This window comes from Pelodiscus sinensis, chromosome 2, assembly GCF_052426305.1.
Source record: "Pelodiscus sinensis isolate ZL-2025 chromosome 2, ASM5242630v1, whole genome shotgun sequence".
NCBI lineage: Eukaryota > Metazoa > Chordata > Testudines > Trionychidae > Pelodiscus > Pelodiscus sinensis.
Genome location: NC_143053.1, coordinates 138,129,808 through 138,149,435, shown reverse-complemented (window position 1 = coordinate 138,149,435; position 19,628 = coordinate 138,129,808). Strand labels below are relative to the sequence as shown.

The window sequence follows — 19,628 nt, the reverse complement described above, 5'->3', positions numbered from 1 at the left end:
TAAAATAATCGCAGCTTCATTTAAATTTAAATGGCTGCCCCGATCTGCCGATCAGCTGTTTGTCGGCAGATCGGGAGAGTCTGGACGCGATGCCCCGACAAAGAAGCCTTTCTTCATCGACACAGGTAAGCCTCGTGAAACCAGGCTTACCTGTGTCGATGAAGAAAGGCTTCTTTGTCGGGGCATCGCGTCCAGACTCTCCCGATCTGCCGACAAACAGCTGATCGGCAGATCGGGGCAGCCATTTAAATTTAAATGAAGCCGCGATTATTTTAATCGCGGCTTCATTTCCCTCTTCCGATCTGGCTAATCTACATGCCTCCGTCGACGGAGGCATGGAGTCTGGACACAGCCTAAGAGAAGTCTCCATCCTCTGTGCTGTGCAAGGGTGGGATGTGGGGGGGCTGCAATTAATCAGAGCTAAACTGTATGTGCATGGGCTTTGAGTGCATTGGGAGCCTGTGGGAATCTGTTTGGGTGGAGGTTGCATGGGTAGGTGTGGAATGTGGCAGGTGGCAGGGCCGGCCTTAGGCCAATTCAACCGATTTCCCCGAATCGGGCCCCGCGCCTAAAGGGGTCCATGCCCTGAACCCAGAAGTGTGCCGGGCACCATGGGCGGCGAGTTACTATTCAGAGCCGGGCCCTGCTCCAGCAATATTTAGATCTGGGTCTCTCCCCCCGGGTCTGTCTTGAAGTAGATGGTTTCTGGGTATTCGTCTGGCTCTTTCAATTTGTTTTTTTATTTCTCCAGGTGGGTGATTGAGGTTTATAAATGCTTGGTAGAGATCAGTGACACAGCCATGGGTACCCACATGGCCCCACAGTACGCTAACATCTTTATGGCTGACTTAGAATAATGTTTCCTCAGATCCCGTCCCCTTTTACTCCTTCTCTACTTTCACTACATCGATGATATCTTTATGATCTGGACCCACAGCCAAGAAACACTGGAGATATTCCACAGACATTTTAACAGCCTAAACCCCACCATCAATCTCAGCCTGGACCATTCTACACGAGAGATCCATTTCCTGGATACCACAGAGCAAATCACCAATGGTAAATTAGACACCACTCTCTACAGAAAACCCACTGACTCATACAGTTACCTACATGCCTCCAGCTCCCATCCAGAACACACCATACGATCCATTGTCTATTGCCAAGCTCTTCGATACAACCGCATCTGCTCTAATCCCACTGACAGAGACCAGAAACTTTAGGATCTCTACCAAGCATTTATAAACCTCAATTACCCACCTGGAGAAATAAAAAAACAAATTGAAAGAGCCAGACGAATACCCAGAAACCATCTACTTCAATACAGACCCAAGAAAACCAACAATAGAACACCACTTGTCATCACGTATAGCCCCCAACTTAAACCCATCCAACACATTATCAATCAACTACAACCTATACTAGAACAGGATACTACACTTCGATAGGCTCTGGGAGACAGACCCATAGTCTCCTATAGACAACCACCTAATCTCAGGATGATTCTTACCAACAACCACAGAACATACCACACTAATACCAACCCTGGAACTTTTCCTTGCAACAAACCCCATTGCCAGCTTTGTCCATATATTTACTCTGCTGACACCATTATTGGACCTAACCAATTCAGTTATAAGATCAAGAACACATATTCCTGTTCATCCAGAAATATAATTTATGTCATCATATGCCAACAGTGTCCATCTGCTATGTACTTTGGACAAACGTCTCAGATGCTTCACCAAAGAATCAATGCACACAAAACGGATATCAGACAGTATCACAAAGAAAAAACAGTTTCTTGCCATTTCAACCCGAAAGGGCATTGTCTCAACGACTTGATTACCTGCATACTGCTTCAAAGGCATTTTAACACCAGACTTGAAAGAGAAACCTCTGAACTGTCATTCATGCTTAAATTTGACACTTTATGCCGGGGTCTGAACAAAGACGCTAATTATCTTACCCATTACAAAGATAGCTTCCCCAATTATCACCTCTAATATCACTAGCTCACAGACATTTACCTTGCCCCCCCCCCATCCCTCCTCTGTTCTGAAATTTGATTTGTCCTTTTTATATGTGTTCACTTTTTTTTATTGTAGCCCTTTGGTATATATGGTCATGCCTATTTTCTTCCACAATTTGATCTGAGGAAGTGGGTCTGGCCCATGAAAGCTCATCACCTAATAAACCATCTTGTTAGTCTTTAAAGTGCTACATAGTCCTGGTTTTTGTTACAGTCCTGAAGGACATATTCAAACGATGGAGCTATCTACACATAGACCTATTTGCCACCAGCGCCAACAAAAAATGCCTAATGTCTTGCTCCAGAGCCGGCATGGGAAAGCAGTCCCTCAGGGATGCTCTCATCCTCAAGTGGGATGCGCCTTTACTTTATGCATTTCCCTACTTTCCCTTCCTCAACAGAGTGCTCATAAAGACATGAGAGGACAAAGTAAGAATCTTCCTCATTGCACCTTATTGGTCTCAACAACCTTCGTTTCCCCTCCTAAGCAAGATGTCCCGATACCATCCAGTCACGCTCCCACGCACTCCAAATATTCTATACCAACCGGGAATCACGTCTCCTCACCCTCAATTCCTGACTCTCTACCTCAAGGCGTGGTTCCTAGAGGATGCACAGGCATAGAACTGCAGTGTTCACAGCAAGTACACGACGTCCTCCTACCCAGCAGGGCTCCTGTGACGTGAAAAGCATACATTAATAAATGAACCCGTTTCACACACTGAGTGATCTCGCATGACATACCACTGAAGGATGCTCCGCTCCCCACAATCTTAGACTACCTACTGCACCTCTAACAAGTGCGCAAAACCTCTACCTACTGCATCTCTCCCTAAGCTCTATCAAGGTCCACTTGGCAGCAATAATGACCTTCCGCATACCTGTGGATGATACTACAGTATTCACATACCCAATAACTAAGCGATTCCTAAAAGGGCTACAGGCATTATTCCCAGACATTGCAGCCCCTTGAGAACCATGGGACCTGTACGTGGTTCTAAGAACGCTGACTAAACCACCATTTGAACTGCTGGCCACATGTTCTTTACACGGCCCAACCTTAGACAGCTTTCCAGTGGCAATAACCTCGGCACATAAAGTGGGTGAAATAGCCGCCGTAATGGCAGACCCACCTTTTACCGTCTTCTTCATAGACAAAGTCTCTGTCCAACCAGACCCTAAATTCTTACCTAAAGTGTGTTTTTCCTTCTACCTCAACCAAACTATACACTTACCTGTATTCTTCCCAAAGCCTCATGTCAACACGTTTGAAGCACAGATGCACACCCTAGATATCAGAAGGGCGCTCTCCTTCTACATCCACAGGATGAAACCGTTCAGATCATCTCCACGAAAATATCGTCACAAAGATTATCACACTGGATCTCTAACTGCCTTGCTACATGATACTTACTTAACAACTTATCTTCACCTACTTCAATCTGGGCACATTCCACCAGAGCTGTCACCACCTTGGTCACTTATCTGAGAAAATTCCCCATCGATGACATATGCGCAGCAGACACGTGGGCATCAGAACACACTTTTGCAAGACATTACGTACTTGGGGAACATCTAAACTACATTCCTCTTTTAAAAGAGGAATGTAAATGAGGCAAATCAAAAGTGCAAATGAAGCATGGATTTAAATATCCGGCACTTCATTTGCATATTCACGTCCGAGCGCTTTTTCGAAAAAGGGTTTTTTGAAAATGAAAGCGCAGTCTAGATGCGGTTCTTTCGACCCCCCCCCTTTTTTTTAAAGAACCCGTACTCCTAATTTTTTCAGAAGTACAGGTTCTTTCGAAAAAGGGTGGGCCTCTCAAAGTAGAAGAGGCGGTTACTCACCTTCCTGTAACTGACGTTCTTCGAGATGAGCATCCCTGGGGGTGCTCCACTACCCTCCCTTCCTCCTCTATACTTCGGAAAATAACACAATAAGACATAAAGATGGGGAAGTTTCATTGACTTCTGGATAGAGAAGGAACTGAAGGTGGGGGGGGAGGGCGCCGCGCATGTGTGATGGCACCGGGGGGCCCGCATGGCCCCAAATGCACTGCTAGCAAAAATCCGTCGAGAGGCGCTGGGACTCTCCAGCACCTAATGTGGAGCACCCCCAGGTATGCTTATCTTGAAGAGTGTCAGTTACAGGAAGGGTCTGTTTAGTCTGCAGAAGCGAAGAGTGAGGGGGGACTTGATAGCAGCCTTCAACTTCCTGAAGGCAGGTTCTAAAGAGGATGGAGAGAGGCTGTTCTCGGTAGTGACAGATGGCAGAACAAGGAGCAATGGTCTCAAGTTGTGGTGGGAGAGGTCCAGATTGGATATTAGGAAAAACTATTTTACTAGGAGGGTAGTGAAGCATTGGAATGGGTTACCTAGGGAAGTAGTGGAGTCTCCATCCCTAGAGGTGTTTAAGTCTCGGCTTGACAAAGCCCTGGCTGGGTTGATTTAGATGGGATTGGTCCTGCCTAGAGCGGGGAGCTGGACTTGACGACCTTCTGAGGTCTCTTCCAGTTCTATGATTCTATGATAAGGGGATGGTTGGATGAAATAACATGATCTTGGTAACTAATTGACCATTCATTATCAGTTGGAAATAGGTCAATGGAGGGATGATAGGAGTTGCTATAGGGAACTTTCTGGGTGTCTGGCTGGTGAGTCTTGCCCACATGCTCAGGGTTTAGCTGATCGCCATATTTGGGGTCAGGAAGGAATTTTCCTCCAGGGTAGATTGGCAGAGGCCCTGGAGGTTTTTCGCCTTCCTCTGTAGCATTGGGCACAGATCACAGCTGAAGGACTCTCTGCATGTTGGGGCCTTCAAAGTATTTGAAGGCTTCAATATCTGAGACATAGGTGAGAGGATTATTCTAAGAGAGGTGGGCGAGATTCTGTGGCCTGCACTGTGCAGGGGTCAGACTAGATGATCATAATGGTCCCTTCTGACCTTAAAGTCTATGAGTCTATGAGTCTATGAATAACCCCTTCTTACCAGGTGGTTTATCCACAACCTCCAAAGGCTATGACTGGCTCCCCTCATCAGGGGTACAAGCTCCTATCTGCAAGCCTCTGTGGATCCTCTTCTGCCTCTGGGTTCACCTCCCTTCAGCATACTTGACCACAACTTCCTCCTTCTGTCTCAGTCCACTCTTGGATCGCCTCTTAGCCCCCGAAGTGTCCACAGGGGTTTTTGGAGTGGAGGTGGGGGTTATCCCCAGTATATCATTCAGCTCTTTGTAGAACCTGCAGGTTGTGGCACAGCACCAGAGTACTGGTTTGCTTCCCATGCCTTGTAGTAGGCATTTCACAGTGCATTCACTTTGATCCTGTGCTGCATGTATCCAGATTGTGGCCCCTTTTGGTCATGCATCTTGAGATGTTCCCATAGGTATCATAATTCCTATGGCTGGAGAGCAGTTGGGACTGGACTGTCTCCTTTCCCCAAATGTTGATGACTCCAAGTAGGGGATCTCTTGATGCGTGGAGCAAGCATAACTAGCTGGAGAGATGTGCTGAGAACACACCATACATCACTGAGCAAACAGAAAGGGGACTTTCAAATTTCAAAAGAATGCAAAGAGTGAGTCTGAGGGTTGGTCACCTGAGAACAGAACAGTAGAATTCTGACAGATGAATAGAGAAGCAAAACTGGTGTTGTGGAAAGGATGCTGGAGGCCAGTCACAATGCAGTACTACACTATGGTGTTCACACTGGCATCCCAGTGCACTATCCAGAGCACAGCAAACTCTACACTTCTTGCCGAGGTGGCTTACCTAGAGTGCACTTACTGTGGAGTTAGTGTGCACTATGTGCCTTACCAATGTAGACACCTCAAAAGTTACAGGGCCAGAGGTATCTTGCCAGTGTAGACTTGGCCTTAGTTTCACTCTCTTTCATTTTTTTCATCATAGTTTAGTTACTGATTGAAATTTGGAGTCTATTTTCCTTTCCATCACCAATAAAGAAAAACTTTGTGGTATAATACATCTGTTTCCATCATCTGGTGCATATTACCCCACTGCCTGAGTTAGCCTGTTACAGAACTAGGATAACCTAAATTCATTTCAGATTTGCCTTTTTATTTTGTATATCATGCACAGAATCTGTATCATAAAATTGTTAAAGTTGAAAAATATAGTTACAAAGTGAAAGTAAAGAGAAGACAAGGGAGCAAATGGATGTTTTCGGTTAAAAGAAAAGCAAAAAGGAAGATAAAGATAAAATAGTGTTCCTGATCACAGGAGCTATAGAGGAAGAGAGTCATATACTTTTGTGAACTTGCCTCATTTATTTCTGACCAGGCTAAAACAAACTCTGTGACTAAACAAATATATTTCTTTCCTTTTCCTTTCACCTTTTAATTTAATTCAATGACATTAAAATAAAATGGCTGCAGTGCCATCTGCTTTCTGTTCTGGAACAGGATCTCACAATTAAAATGAATATTTGGGGTTTTTATACAGTAGAGATGAATAATAAAATTAAGAGAATTTGTATGGAACCATACTAATCTCTCATATGTTTAGAATTAATTTATATTTTTAGTTTTTTCAGGATCTTGTTATTGAACCATACTAGAATCATGCCTCTTCCAGACACCATGTTTTGTGCTCAGCAGATTAACATACCCCCTGAACTCCCAGATATTTTGAAACAGTTTACCAAAGCTGCCATCAGGACTCAACCTCGTGATGTACTGCAGTGGTCAGCAGGGTAAGTAGTACTTTATATATGGACTCACAACAAAATATTGCCGCATTACATAGAGACCTAAGTAAGTTGACTAGATATTAAATATTGTGTAGAACATATGCTGATATGTTTTTATGCAGGGTGGATTTGATTTAAATTAAATTGATTTAAATCAAGGTTTAAATCACTAGTCAGGAAGACTTGATTTAATCATGGTTTTCTACCTAAAAGTGCATTCTTGTTGGTTGTTATACCCTTAATACATTCTTTTCACAACTCAGAGATAGATATAGTTTTCATTTTAGAAGATACACAATCTATACATTTTTAAACAGTAATTTATTTTGAAAACTTTTCAGATGAGTTTTACATCTATATCAGAAAATGAATGGTTGGTTTGGTTATTTCATTTACCAAAAATAAGCGAAGCAGGTATTTATGAAGTGATTGGGAAATGAGCTATCTCGAATTCAACAGGTTAATCACTATTTCGAAGATTTTCTTGCTGTGTTGTTTTAGGAGAACGTTACCAGACAGACATTAAAATTGTTTTATTTAACTAAAACAAAAACATTATGTATTCTGGATATTTTTCTTCAAGAGCAAACATATAATATTTTAATAAAGCAAGCATCTGAATTTTTGAATTTAAACATTCAACTTTTTTAAAATCAGGGTTGTTTTTGTTTAAATTATTTTAAACTAAAATAGTTCTTAATAAATCAAATTAAATTGACTGTGTCAGCAAGGTCAATATGAGACATTTAAAATATTGGTGTCTGCAGCTACCTCAGTCATATTCACCTTCATTTTCCTGTTTGTTAATAGTCTGGAAAAGCAAAACAAGCTTTCCTGCTTTTTCAAGTGCAAAACAATATTTCAATTTGGAATGAGTAGTTCAAAATAAAATATCCTTTCTACACTGGCAGAAGAAGCTACTGCTGTTACAAGCGAGATTATCACATTAACAGTCTCTGAATCCAAGTGCTTAAGTGACTTCCACCAGTTTACTGTTGTGACTTTCTTTAAAACATCTTCAAACATACGTAGAAGGACACCCACCTCCCCCCATTTGCTCTTTCAGGTGCAGTTTAAACAAGTTTCCTGTTATGCGTTGTTGAGGTGCGAACCCCGCGACCCAATCGGCGATGGGAGCGGGGTTCCCCCCGTTCCTTGTGTTGCCACTCTAGGTGGCGAATATCCCCAAGTTTTTAGTCCCGACCACTGGTCTTTTCGGCCGTAGGGCCCTATGCACCCCGTGCGTAGCCGCCCAGCTGTGTGGGGGGGGGGTAGGAGGACCCAGGCCCGCCCTCACTCACAGGCCCCAGCCCAGGGCCCTAAGACAGGTCCGCCCAGACCTGCTCAGCCGGCGGGGGAATCTTCCCCAAAACCCTCTGGCTCGCCGGGCTTAATTCCAGCCCCTGCCCTGGCCTCCTTCCTATCCCCACTCCTCTGGCCTCCTCTCCTTCCCCCCCTTCCACCGGCAGTTTTCTCCCCCGGTTTTAAACTTCCCGCCCCCCCCACCTTACATCCACGTCCGTGCGCCCTCCTGCCTCGGACTGTCGGCACACCCCTGACATAATCCTGCCTATGTCAGCACACCGGCCGGCGTGCCTGCCTCCGCCCCCCCGGAGGCGGATTGACCCGCGGTGGCTGTGCAGGGTGCACAGACCCACCGCGTTCCCCGGGCAGCACTAAAAAGCGCGAGAGCAACCGCCGGCTCAGTGCGGGGCGGGCTCGCCTCTGAAGGGCAGAGGTGTCCCGCACCGTCACATGCGTAGTAGCTGCGAAAATCCCCATAATGTTAGATGCTTTTGAAACCACACTGCCTTAATAGAATCAATTGTATTCATGCTTATGAATATGTATGAAATGCATGAGGAAGCGTGACTGAGAAACTTCCAGTCCTAAAGCAGTACAGCATGTGTTCCCTTTTATGACTAAGGAGGTATCCTGCAAAGTGCATAAATTAATCTGACAGGTGGCCAGGTGTGGCTTTTTTCCTCGGGAAAGATGGAACAGCTTGCCAAGTTCGGGACCAAACCGGAAGCAGTAGAGCCTTCTCTCAGATCCGAAGGGACTCCAGGGACTCTTGTCATCTCATGGGCAATCTTTGGAAAGTTGTTGCCTGGCCAGCCACCTGTGAAATTGAAACTAATTCTCGCCATGCTTGCAGCCTGTCTCCAAACTGCCAGAATGAATGTGATGTGTATGTGAGTATTGCCGTATGATTAAGAACCTGTACTAATAAGCCAGCCTCAGTGCTGCTCCAGTTCACCCTTTGTCTGGTCTTATTCGTTGGCTGATTCCAAGGGCAGGTAACAACATATATTTCTTGAATGATTCACCCTTAGCTCTGAAGTTTATTGTAGTTGACATTATGGAGGGATGATTACTGGATGCACATGTCTTAGCCAACTCCTCTTCTTCAGCAGTTAATGTTTAATCCTGGTACCAAATATCAAGAATATTTGCGAGAAAATGAGCTGGAGATGGTGCTTGTGCCATTTGTTTTTTTAATGCTTGTATTTGAACTTTGTCATTGCATATTTCTCTTTTTAAGATCTCACTGAATTCCTTCCAAATTTCAAAAGCCTCAGCAATAAAACATCTATTTCCTTATATTTTTTTTCAAGGTTACAGAAATAGGTTTCAGGATACTCAGCATATTTTCTACATTTCTCTTAAGCCCAATGTTGAGAACTTTGGCTGAGACAGTACTATGAATTTTTTTTTATGATTTTGTTCACAAACTGTCATCAGATTAGGTCAGTTCTTGATGTAGTGCTCAAAACAGTCGACTACTGAGTCCCATCACATGCCTTGTGAGAGTTAGCTTGGTTCCTGCAATTTTTTTAGGACAACTGCTGCAAAGTAGTTCTTATGGGAGAATTTTGCAATTTCAACAACATGAACCTTTATTTGTAGAACATTGAAGTCTTTGAGTAGGAGGTGCCTCAAATGAGCATTGCAACCGTATGTTACTAGCTTGGGACTTTCTTCACTCCTACATTTCTTCTCATCTTGGATACATTTGCAATGTTGTCTGTGACCACGCTGTGTACTAGACAATTGAACTTTTTTCACAGTTTGTTATAGCTTTTATTGCTATTTCTTGTAAGTATTTTGCTGTGTGTTCATTTCCTGATGTATCAGTTGTTTCTGTAAGGAAGATATTCCCTTCTTCTGTTGTCATACAAGCATGTACAACAGGATCGTTGTGGACAGTGCTCCATCCATCAAGACTTAGGTTAATAATTTTACCCTCTACAATTTTACCCTCTCTAGACCTTTTGCTCACTGCTCAATTTCTCTTTCATATACTTTATCCTGCAATTTATCTGCAACATCTGCTCTGTTGGGTGGATTGTATTCTGATCTTAGTGACTGAATCATATTAATAAAGTGTTGATTCTTAATCATATGGAAAGGAGAATTTGTTGCATAAACAAACCAGGCAATTTTTTAATCAATTACCTATTTTTGTAATCTGCTCGTTCTTATCACAAACTTATCTATGATTGTTTCTGGATGATGGAGATTTTTTTCCCTTTTGCTACAGGTGATACACTGTGCTTATGTGACATACATGATGTAACTGAAACTCTATCATTGACAGATAACTCTGAAACTATAGAAAATTATGATGATCTTGAATGTGGATAGTCTTCAGAATCCTGTATGTTGAGGATGGATTCTCCTAAACAAATAAGCTAATGCAGTTATTTAATTATTATTAGCATACTTCTCATTTAGAATTACTCACTCATTGCATTCACTGACACTCAGAACTATTTTAAACATGAAATTGTAAAAGGAAGATCGGCCTATTTCAGCTATTTATTTTTTTCACAGCTGCATCAAAAACTATATATTTTGCTCAAACATGAGAATTTAAAAATAGTCGAGAAGGAAGACAGGAAGTCCTTAAGAAAAAAGCATTAAATAAAAAAAGTTTAAAAACCTGAAGAATCCTGCATGTTCAGACATGTTCTTTTCATCATCTTCAATGCAGCTTCCTCCTGAGAAGGAAAAATTCTCATTGTGTTGTTTCATTCAGGCAACCAGGTCTTGCATTTCTTTGTTGTAGTATTTGCATTTTGCACTCATGCTTGCCTTACCCACATATAGATGAACTTCATTAAAATATTTCCAAACTGGCTCCTTTTTGCAATCTGTTGATATTATAGTTTTTCCCTGCTAGAGAGAGAATGGTATGGTAGATCTCGAATCAATGAATCTTACATTCAAAAGGACCTCAAGACTTCTGGAATATGCTGCTTTAACAGTTTCACTTTTGTTTCTACTGCCTGTCCCTTCCTTCTCACATTTATCTCCAGACTTCTTCTCCTTTCCAGATCTATTCCACACCAGTCTTCTGTTAATTAAACTTTTTGAAACTTTGCACATTTAGAGAGAGATAAGGGATTGACTATGTGTATGCAAATTTGCAGAGGGACATTAGGGTCACATCTTTCTATATTATTCATTCCTTCATTCATTCATTTATTTTAAAACATTTTTGCTGTTAATAAGCCTGTTATCTCTATAGACACAAATCCACAGTTTGAGAATTGCAAAACTAACCATCTCTGATGGTATCTTATAGACTGAGCACTTAGTTCCATTGGGTAGATAGATTAACCTAAATAATCTATATAGAAGCCTCAGGACCCCCATAAAATTAGGTCCCTAATCCATGAACTATTGGAACTCATTTACATACATTTTCTTAAACATTACATGAATATATTGTCTCATGCTATAGAATTAGAATTTAGAATCCGTATTCCATGATGAGATAACTTTGCGCTGTAATATATCTTAATTAAAACTATCATTTATTTTTATCCACTGTGTTTCATGTAGTCTATTAATTAGTTAAAAATAATGTGATTTAATTTATATTTATTGGTGCAATTTTAGATATGGACCTTGGCAGTTGTGATTTAGGATTGCTACCCTATGAACTGGCTCACATTTTTGATGCTGTTAATTTTTGCTTTGTATTGACTCATAATTCATTTTCCTCAGTAGATTTAATAACTAATCCTGGTTGAAAAGCAGATGCAAGGTGTTGCCATCTTTAGATCCTTGTATTTGGTAGGATTTTCTGGGGTAATTACTTTTATACATCAATTAAATTCATGTAATAGTTCATGGGAAGGAACAGAGTCTGAAAGGAATCATTTTCTGTGTTAGTTGAACTATAGCTTTACAATAAATACTGTACTATGTATTAAGAAGATATAGACTACTGTTGAAATGTGTTGCTCTTTGTAGTTTTCTTTCTGAAAATAGCTGTGGGGATAGTTTTTAGGAAAAGTTGTTAAAGTTGAGTGTTTTTTTAGATCTTGTGAGCAAGACACTGTATATGGGTAGTGAATGAAATGGAATTAAGTTTTTGGCCAGTTACAATAGTGTCATTGTCATTGTCTCTAAGAGGTAGATTTCTGTATCAGAAACATTAATATTCATTATTAGAGATGTGTGAGGAAAGCTTAAACTTTGCTATTTGTCAGCACAAACTAATAATATTTATAAATCGTTCCCCATTGCCACCAAGGAACATGAAACATTGCATGCACAATTAAAACACAATAATAATTACAGTGTCAAACATTGTGACTTTAATTAAAAAGTCAGATGGAAAATGGATACAGAGCTGGGGGGGAGTCTCTGTACAGGAACTAATCGAAGGCAATTTTCCATTTTCATGATTACTTAGATTTTTGAAAAGCTTTTTTTTTTTTGTTTAAATTTTATTTGCTGATATACATTCACATTTGTTGATATTCCTGCTAATCTAGGTACTTCTCAGCTCTGTCAAAAGGAGAGCCCCTTCCTGTAAAAGACAGGATTGAAATGCCAGTAGCAACACAGAAAACGGATACTGGGCTGACACCAGGCCTCCTTAAAGTTTTGCACAAGCAGGTACAGCTTACATTGAATATACAATATTGTTGAGAAATGTCACTGGACATTTTCATAGTCATGACTCATAGATATCTGTAAAACTCTTCATAGACAGCTTGTTCCTAATAGACCATTAAGTCAAGGAAAGGGTATGCCACAGATTTCTTGGGAGGAGATGGAGGGAAGTGGTCCTAAAGTTTTGTACTCTTAGTTTTGTCATAATCTCCATGTTTTTTTCCCAGAGTTTTATTTGTGCCATTGTGTTTTGTCTTTTAAAGCTTTCTGAGAAGGGCCGCGTGAACAAGATTGAACTAGAGAAAAAATGGAAACATCTGTGTTTGCCAGGGGAGCAGCTGAGAGCCCTCCTTGAATTGGACAACTTTGGTCAAGAGGTGGAATGGATGAAAGTTCTAGCCCTGGGGTGTAGTATGCTTGCTGGGGTATGTTGACTTGTTAAAATCTTCCATAATCAAAATCAAATGACAAAGTACCAAACAGATGATAGAATAACTATAGTAAATAGAAAAAAACAACAAATGATCGGGTAGCACTTTATAGACTAACAGAACATGTAGATGGTATCATGAGCTTTCATGGGCACAGCCCACTTCTTCAGATGAAAACTCGAAATAAATAGGAGAGGGGAAGGGGAGGGGGGAGAGAAAGAAAAAGAGAGGGGAGTGGGAGACAGAGCATCATTAAGTATCTGGAGATATAGATACTTATGGGTACTTAAACCTAAGCAGATAAAAGTCAAAGTCAATAGATAGATTCCTAAGACAGGAAGGATACCACTCAGAGACCTGTTAGCACCTTCAGTGGTTATTAAGTAGGTAGTGTCCTAGTCAGCCCATATCACGATTGAATCCATTAGCATGTGAATTGAATCCGTCTATTTCGAGTTTTCATATCCTAAACTCATAATTCCGGTCATCTGAAGAAGTGGGTTGTGCCCATGAAAGCCCATGATATCCTCTTTATTTTTTGCTAGTCTATAAAGTGCTATCAGACCATTTGTTGTTTTTTTCTGTAACAGACTAACTCGGCTACCCCCTGAAGCTATAGTAAATAGCTTATAGATCTAAATATAATTGTGTTATTTTAAAACCCCAATTTTTATGCAGCAAAGGCTGGCCACGTATTTTTGTTTGTCCTTAGCTTAGGATGGGGCAGCAGTGTTCTGGTAAGTGGAAGAAGGAGGAATAAAAGTGCTGCCTCTGCTGGTTGTAATATCAGTACAATAGCGAGCAGGTGATGCAGGAATACCACTCATTGACATAGAAGTGGTAGTAAATGAATGAGAAGAGGGGAAAGAGGACTGAAAAGATTCGCCATTAGTCTATTTTGGTAGCCTTTTTTAAAAAAAATAAAATGACAGTGACTATTCCTAGTTCTGTAGTATTTTAATTCTTTCAAAAAGTACTTTAAAACAGTTATGTTCTGAATACAGTTCTGTTGTGAGATAATAATGCCTATATGAGTAAGACTGGCTTATGGGAAGCCCTGAACCTCAATATTCCTTGTCCGTTTCCCTCCACCTGTGGGAGCTGGAGTACCAGAAACGTGAAGTGTCTCAGTTGGGAGCCACATCAGTGAGGGTTGGAGTTTTTTGAAGGAGTTTTTTGCTTCACATTTGTGTGGTATCCAACTGATTTTTCTGTGGGTCAGTGATCCCCAACCCAAAAAAGGATAAACTAACAAATGAAAGTTAAAATATTTATCTTTTTCATTATTTAAATTAAACAGTTCTCCCCAGCACTAGTGTAACCCTTCTGCTGGGTAGGCCTGGCAGCAACCAGGGCCGGGTTCAATATCTAGGGCTCCATCTCACGCAGAACTGGCTCGAGCCCCCACCCAGTAGCCTGGGAAATTCACACACCCATGGGCGCCTCTGAGAGGCAATGCTTCCCTACTCACAAGCACAAAGTCTGAGTGTAGAAGAGAAACATTTAATGAAACAGAGAGAGAAGTCACATGGCATTAACTTGGAAAAATACCGCAAACAGAGTTCATAGCCCAAACCATGAGCAAAGTCCAACACCCCAAGAGTCTCTGGAGTCCAGCAGCCCAAAAGTCTGATACCCCAAAAGTCTCCCAGAGTCGGACATCCAAAAGTCTCTGTCCCTGGTCAGTGCCGCCCAGCATTCAAAAGTTCACCTGCAGGGTTCTACCTGATAGGGGTACCTTACGTGGTCCAAGGCCGACAGCGCCACCTCTCTCTACAATTCTGCTGCAGCCTTTACCACGAGCCACTCCGCCACGCTCCAACACCTGCCTTGTTCTGCTCCACTGGCGCTCCGGTGCCACCTCTCCGTACGATTCTGCCACAGCCTTTATCACGAGCCACTCCCAACAGCTGTCTTGTTCCACTCCACCGGCCGCTCCCAATGGCTGCTCTGCTGGTCACCTGCCACCGCTCCTACCAGCCACCCGCCAATCATTCCCACCAGCCGCTCCGCTGGCTGCAATGGATCTGGCTCCCAGCCAAACCAGTGATTTCAGCTCTTAGGCTATGTCTACACTGGTGGCTTCTTGTGCAAGAAGTCTTGCACAAGAAAACGTCCACACTGCCATGTGCCAGCTGTGTTTTTGCGCAAGAGCGCCCATGGCAGTGTGGACGCTCTCTTGCGCACGAAAGCTCTGATGGCCATTTTAGCCATAGGGCTGTCTTGCGCAAGAAATCCCTGCCAAGAGTCCACACTGCCCTCTTGCGCAAGAGCTCCTGCACAAGAGGGCTTACACCTGTTAGAAAAGAGCGTAACTCTTGCACAAGGAGCCCTCTCTTACCACGCCGTACTGTAAATTTCCTTGCGCAAGAGCAGGCGAGCAGTGTGGACGCTCTGCAGATTCTTGCACAAGAACGGCCGTACTTGCGCAAGAAGCCATGAGTGTAGACATAGCCTTCGTGATTTCAACTCTTTAGCCATCACCTAGACTAGCAAAAGATTCCAGCTTCCACTGGACTAGCAAAAAGACTCCTTATGGAGTCTACTTCAGGACTGTCCTTAAACAAAAGGGGGAAAGAGGCAGGTTGGGCTAGTCTTACAGCTCACACCTAGGAGGCATGAAGCAGGCTGCCTCAAGCCCTTTAGCCCTTCCCCCAACTCCATTCACTCAACTCTGGAAGGCGGGAGGCTTGTTCCTCGGAGACCTCTTACAGTGATGGTGTCTCTCCTGCAAGCACTGGTGTCATGTTTTACAGTTCCCACATTTAGGGGTAGGAACTGTAAAATTGACCCCCAAAACAGCCCCAAATTATTTACAATACACCACATTCCATTCCAACACTGATCCTCCATCAGCCCTGGCTGAGTTGGATTTACATAACCACACCTCAGATTCCTTCCCCCTCCTGGCATGAGCTGTATTTACATATCAACAGTTAACAGTTAATTATCTTGCAGAGCTAAACAATTGGAGTGAGCACCCCAACCTCAGAGCAGCTCCCTCCTTTTAGCTGGCTGATAACAAGCAGTAGTTCAGCCCCTGCTTACACTAGCAAAATGGCTGGGGCATAATTATGTAATTAACAATGAGTTTACATTAGCAACTGATAGTCCACTGAAAGGTTTGCATTGACCCAGGTGGTCCATAGGGTGCGCGGTGATGAGAGACCGTTCCCACCTCCTGGGAGAGCGGCACAGCCCGGGGCAGGAGGGTTAAATCTTGGCACGCCTCTTCGGAAAGGTTGCTGATCCCTGAGCTAGCACATTCATCTTCTTTAGTCATGACAATGAGTAAATGATATTCATAGATGATCAGAGTCACAGTTAGAGTAGCTTTCAGTTCTTCTTCGAGGTGTGTCCCTGTGGGTGCTTCCTGTAGGTTTTTGTGTGCTGCTTTGCTTCTCATTGGAGAATTAATATAGCAGTGCCCTCAGTAGGCTGTACACATGAGGCAGCTGGCACATGCTGTTAGGTGCAGCTACACTGCATGCACAACTAACCAACCCCTCAGTTCCTTCTCTGACACTGTTGGCTTTGGTCGGAACCCAGAGATTAACCCTCAAAGATCAGTTAGATTTTTAGTTGTAGAAATGAGATAGTTACCTGGTGTTCATAGTCTAGTTCACCTTCCCTCATTCCTCCATTCCACCATTCCTCCTGCCCTTTCCCCTCATTGTCTCTTGTTGGGCCCCTGGCATTTGTGTCTCCTCCACCCTTTGTGCCTTCCCCTTTCTTCTCCTGCTTTGGAGCCCTCCTTTCCCCTCAGCACAAACCCCTTCCTCTCTTCACCCACTTAGTTCTCCCCTTTCCCCTTCCCTTACTTTCTGCCATCCTGACACTTGCGCCTGCCAGGCGGAGCAGCATGGTGGGCAACTGCCCTGTGTGCCGGGGCTGGAGCCAGGGCCGCGGTGCTATTTTTAGTACCATAGCCCCAGCCCAGGTGCAGCTGCACCATGGGTTGGCTCCAGTCCCGGCACATGGAGCAGTCACCCGCCATACTGCCCAGCCCCGGGAACACCTGGGGCTGGGGCTGGGGCTGGGGCTCTATGGTGGCTGGTGCCAGGACTGCCGTACTAAAACCATGGCCCCAGTTGCTCTGAGGGGGTGGGAGGCATGGCAGGCAGCTGCCCCGTGTGCCAGGACTGGAGCTTGGGCAGCGGTGCTATTTTTAGTGCCTCAGTCCAGCCTCCGGCTGTGGCAGCTGCCACGCTGGCTGCATTGTGGCTGCCCATATGCTTCTGGGGGCGAGACAGCCACCTGCCTCCAGAAGCAACAGGGGCCACAGCTGCACGGCTCTGCTGAGGAGGTGGATGGGACTGAAATTCTTGGTGCGTGCCTGTGCAGGTGTGCACCTTACAGGGAACCCTAGGCACCAGGCACATTCGGCACCAGGAAGGCCCAGGGAGCAAAGGACCCAACTCAGGTCAGCTCTGACACCTGTGCAAGTTAAAACTCCTTTGGCACTGACCAAGTCGCCTTCAGTTCTGCCATTGGCAAAATCACATGCTGCCTCAGCACTGAATGCCTCCATGCCTCCTAATGCACCACTGGCACATCCCAAACATTTGGCATCGATGGTACAGCCTGCCTTACCAGTGCTTCCTCTGGCATCAGACCTCTGGTACTAGAGACTTTCACCACCAATGCGGACTTATTAGTCACCTTGGTTCCCGGAACACCACCATTCAGCACCAACAGCATGCCATATACCTCTCATTTTAGCTTGTCAGTCACACCAATTGGATCAGCACCTCTGCTTTTAAGTGATGAGGAAGAAGACTCCTTCCTGGGTCTTTACACCCCTAGACAGTCCTCACCAAGACCAACAGAGGAGCCACTGTGCCATCCAGTTTGCCTTATTGGAATCCCTAGACCTTATACCGGACTCAGCAACCTCAACCGCTCCCACAGCTAGCTCCTTAACGCAGATCTCTGGCTTTCCCTACTTAATCAATAAATCAATCCATAGCAGAGGAGGAGGGAAGACCCTGAGATCATGGAGGAAGAAACAGACTCTGACTCCCAGCACTGGCACATATCTTGTCCTCCTCGGCAGATGATACCATCATGCCTCTGCCCCCTATGTCGAGGATGATTTCAAGTGTTTCCAGGATCTCTGCAAGAGAGTGGCAAACTTCTTGGATATTTCTCTGATGAACTTACTAGAGACCCAGCATAGACTCAGACATTCTTCATGTCTCACCTACTGCTAAGTTGGCCCTACCAGCACTCACGGATCTGGCTAAGGCAATGTAGCAGACCCCAGCCACTATCTCTTCCCTTCCCCATCCTGCAAAAGGTCAGTTAAGAAGTATTATGTGGCAACAAAAGACTTCTAATTCTTCCACCATACCCTTAACTCTTTAGTGGTAGAGACCGTAAATCAATGGGGCAAACAGCAGGCTACACACACAATGCCCTAGTATAGAGACTGGAAGTGCCTAGATCTGTTTGGCAGAGAGTCATTCACCAGACATCCTTCAACTTAGAATAGCAAATTATGCTGTTCTACTTGCCAAGTTCACACACATGTTTGATCAACTGGCATCCTTTATTGAGCACTTGACAAACAACAAATGAGAACAATTCAAGGCCAATATTAACGAGGATGCATTTATTTCCCATGCTGTGCTCCAAGCTTCACTAGACTCCTCAGATACAGTTGTGTAATCCATCTCCACTGCTATAGTCATGCGACGAGCATCCTGGCTACATCTGTCTGGTTTCCCCACGGAGGTCCAGGCTATCATAGAAGACTTGCCCTTTGAAGGATCTAAGCTCTTCTCCAAATCCACTGATGCTTTCCTTCTCATGCTAAGGACTCCCAGTCTACTCTCAAGATCCTTGGTATACATGTTCCTGTAACCAAGAGAAAACAAGTGAGATTTTTAAATCAGAGCTACAAAGCCACTCCCTTCACTTAGCTGCAGAGGCAATATGATAACAGCTGCAAGCAGTTTCGGAATAGATGCAGACAACCTGTTGGCCATGCGTCAACTCCTTAGCCCTCCAACATCAAGACAAATCTTTTGAAGGGTTGGTTGAGGGTCAGTGAGCCCCAAAATCTCAAAGATAGCATCTGATCACTCCCACACCATTTGGGAATAGACTAGCATCTTTTTATCCAGAGTGGAATACCATTACCACAGATGAGTGCTATAGATTATGCAAACTGGTTATTGCAGCCCTGAAGTTTCTGGTCTCTGTCAGTGGGATTAGAGCAGATGCGGTTGTATCGAAGGGCTTGGCTATAGATGATGGATCGTATGGTGTTTTCTGGATGGGAGCTGGAAGCACGTAGGTAACTGTACGAGTCAGTGGGTTTTCTGTAGAGAGTGTTGTCTAATTTTCCATTGCTGATTTGTACAAGGGCTGCATTGGTCACCTTCATAGTCCAGCTTGCTTGCCTGCACATGAGGCCACTACAAACATAGCAACGAACAGTTTACAGACTACACTATCGCCATATCAACAAATGCCTTACTATGCCCTCCAAAATAAAGGATTCCCTCTCCTGGGGGACAGTCCAGGGCAACTCCTGCAG

At 43.8% G+C, this 19,628-nt stretch overlaps 1 protein-coding gene across 1 annotated transcript in view; it reads left to right on the top strand.

Annotated features, from left to right (window-relative positions):
- The window catches only part of ROPN1L (rhophilin associated tail protein 1 like), a 38,776-nt gene that overhangs the window by 5,815 nt on the left and 13,333 nt on the right, over positions 1-19,628 (top strand). The window contains exons 2-4 of the mRNA XM_075921474.2: positions 6,576-6,743; positions 12,533-12,656; positions 12,917-13,078. Coding sequence (XP_075777589.1) covers positions 6,576-6,743; positions 12,533-12,656; positions 12,917-13,078 — 454 coding nt within the window. The remainder of the gene's footprint in view (positions 1-6,575; positions 6,744-12,532; positions 12,657-12,916; positions 13,079-19,628) is intronic.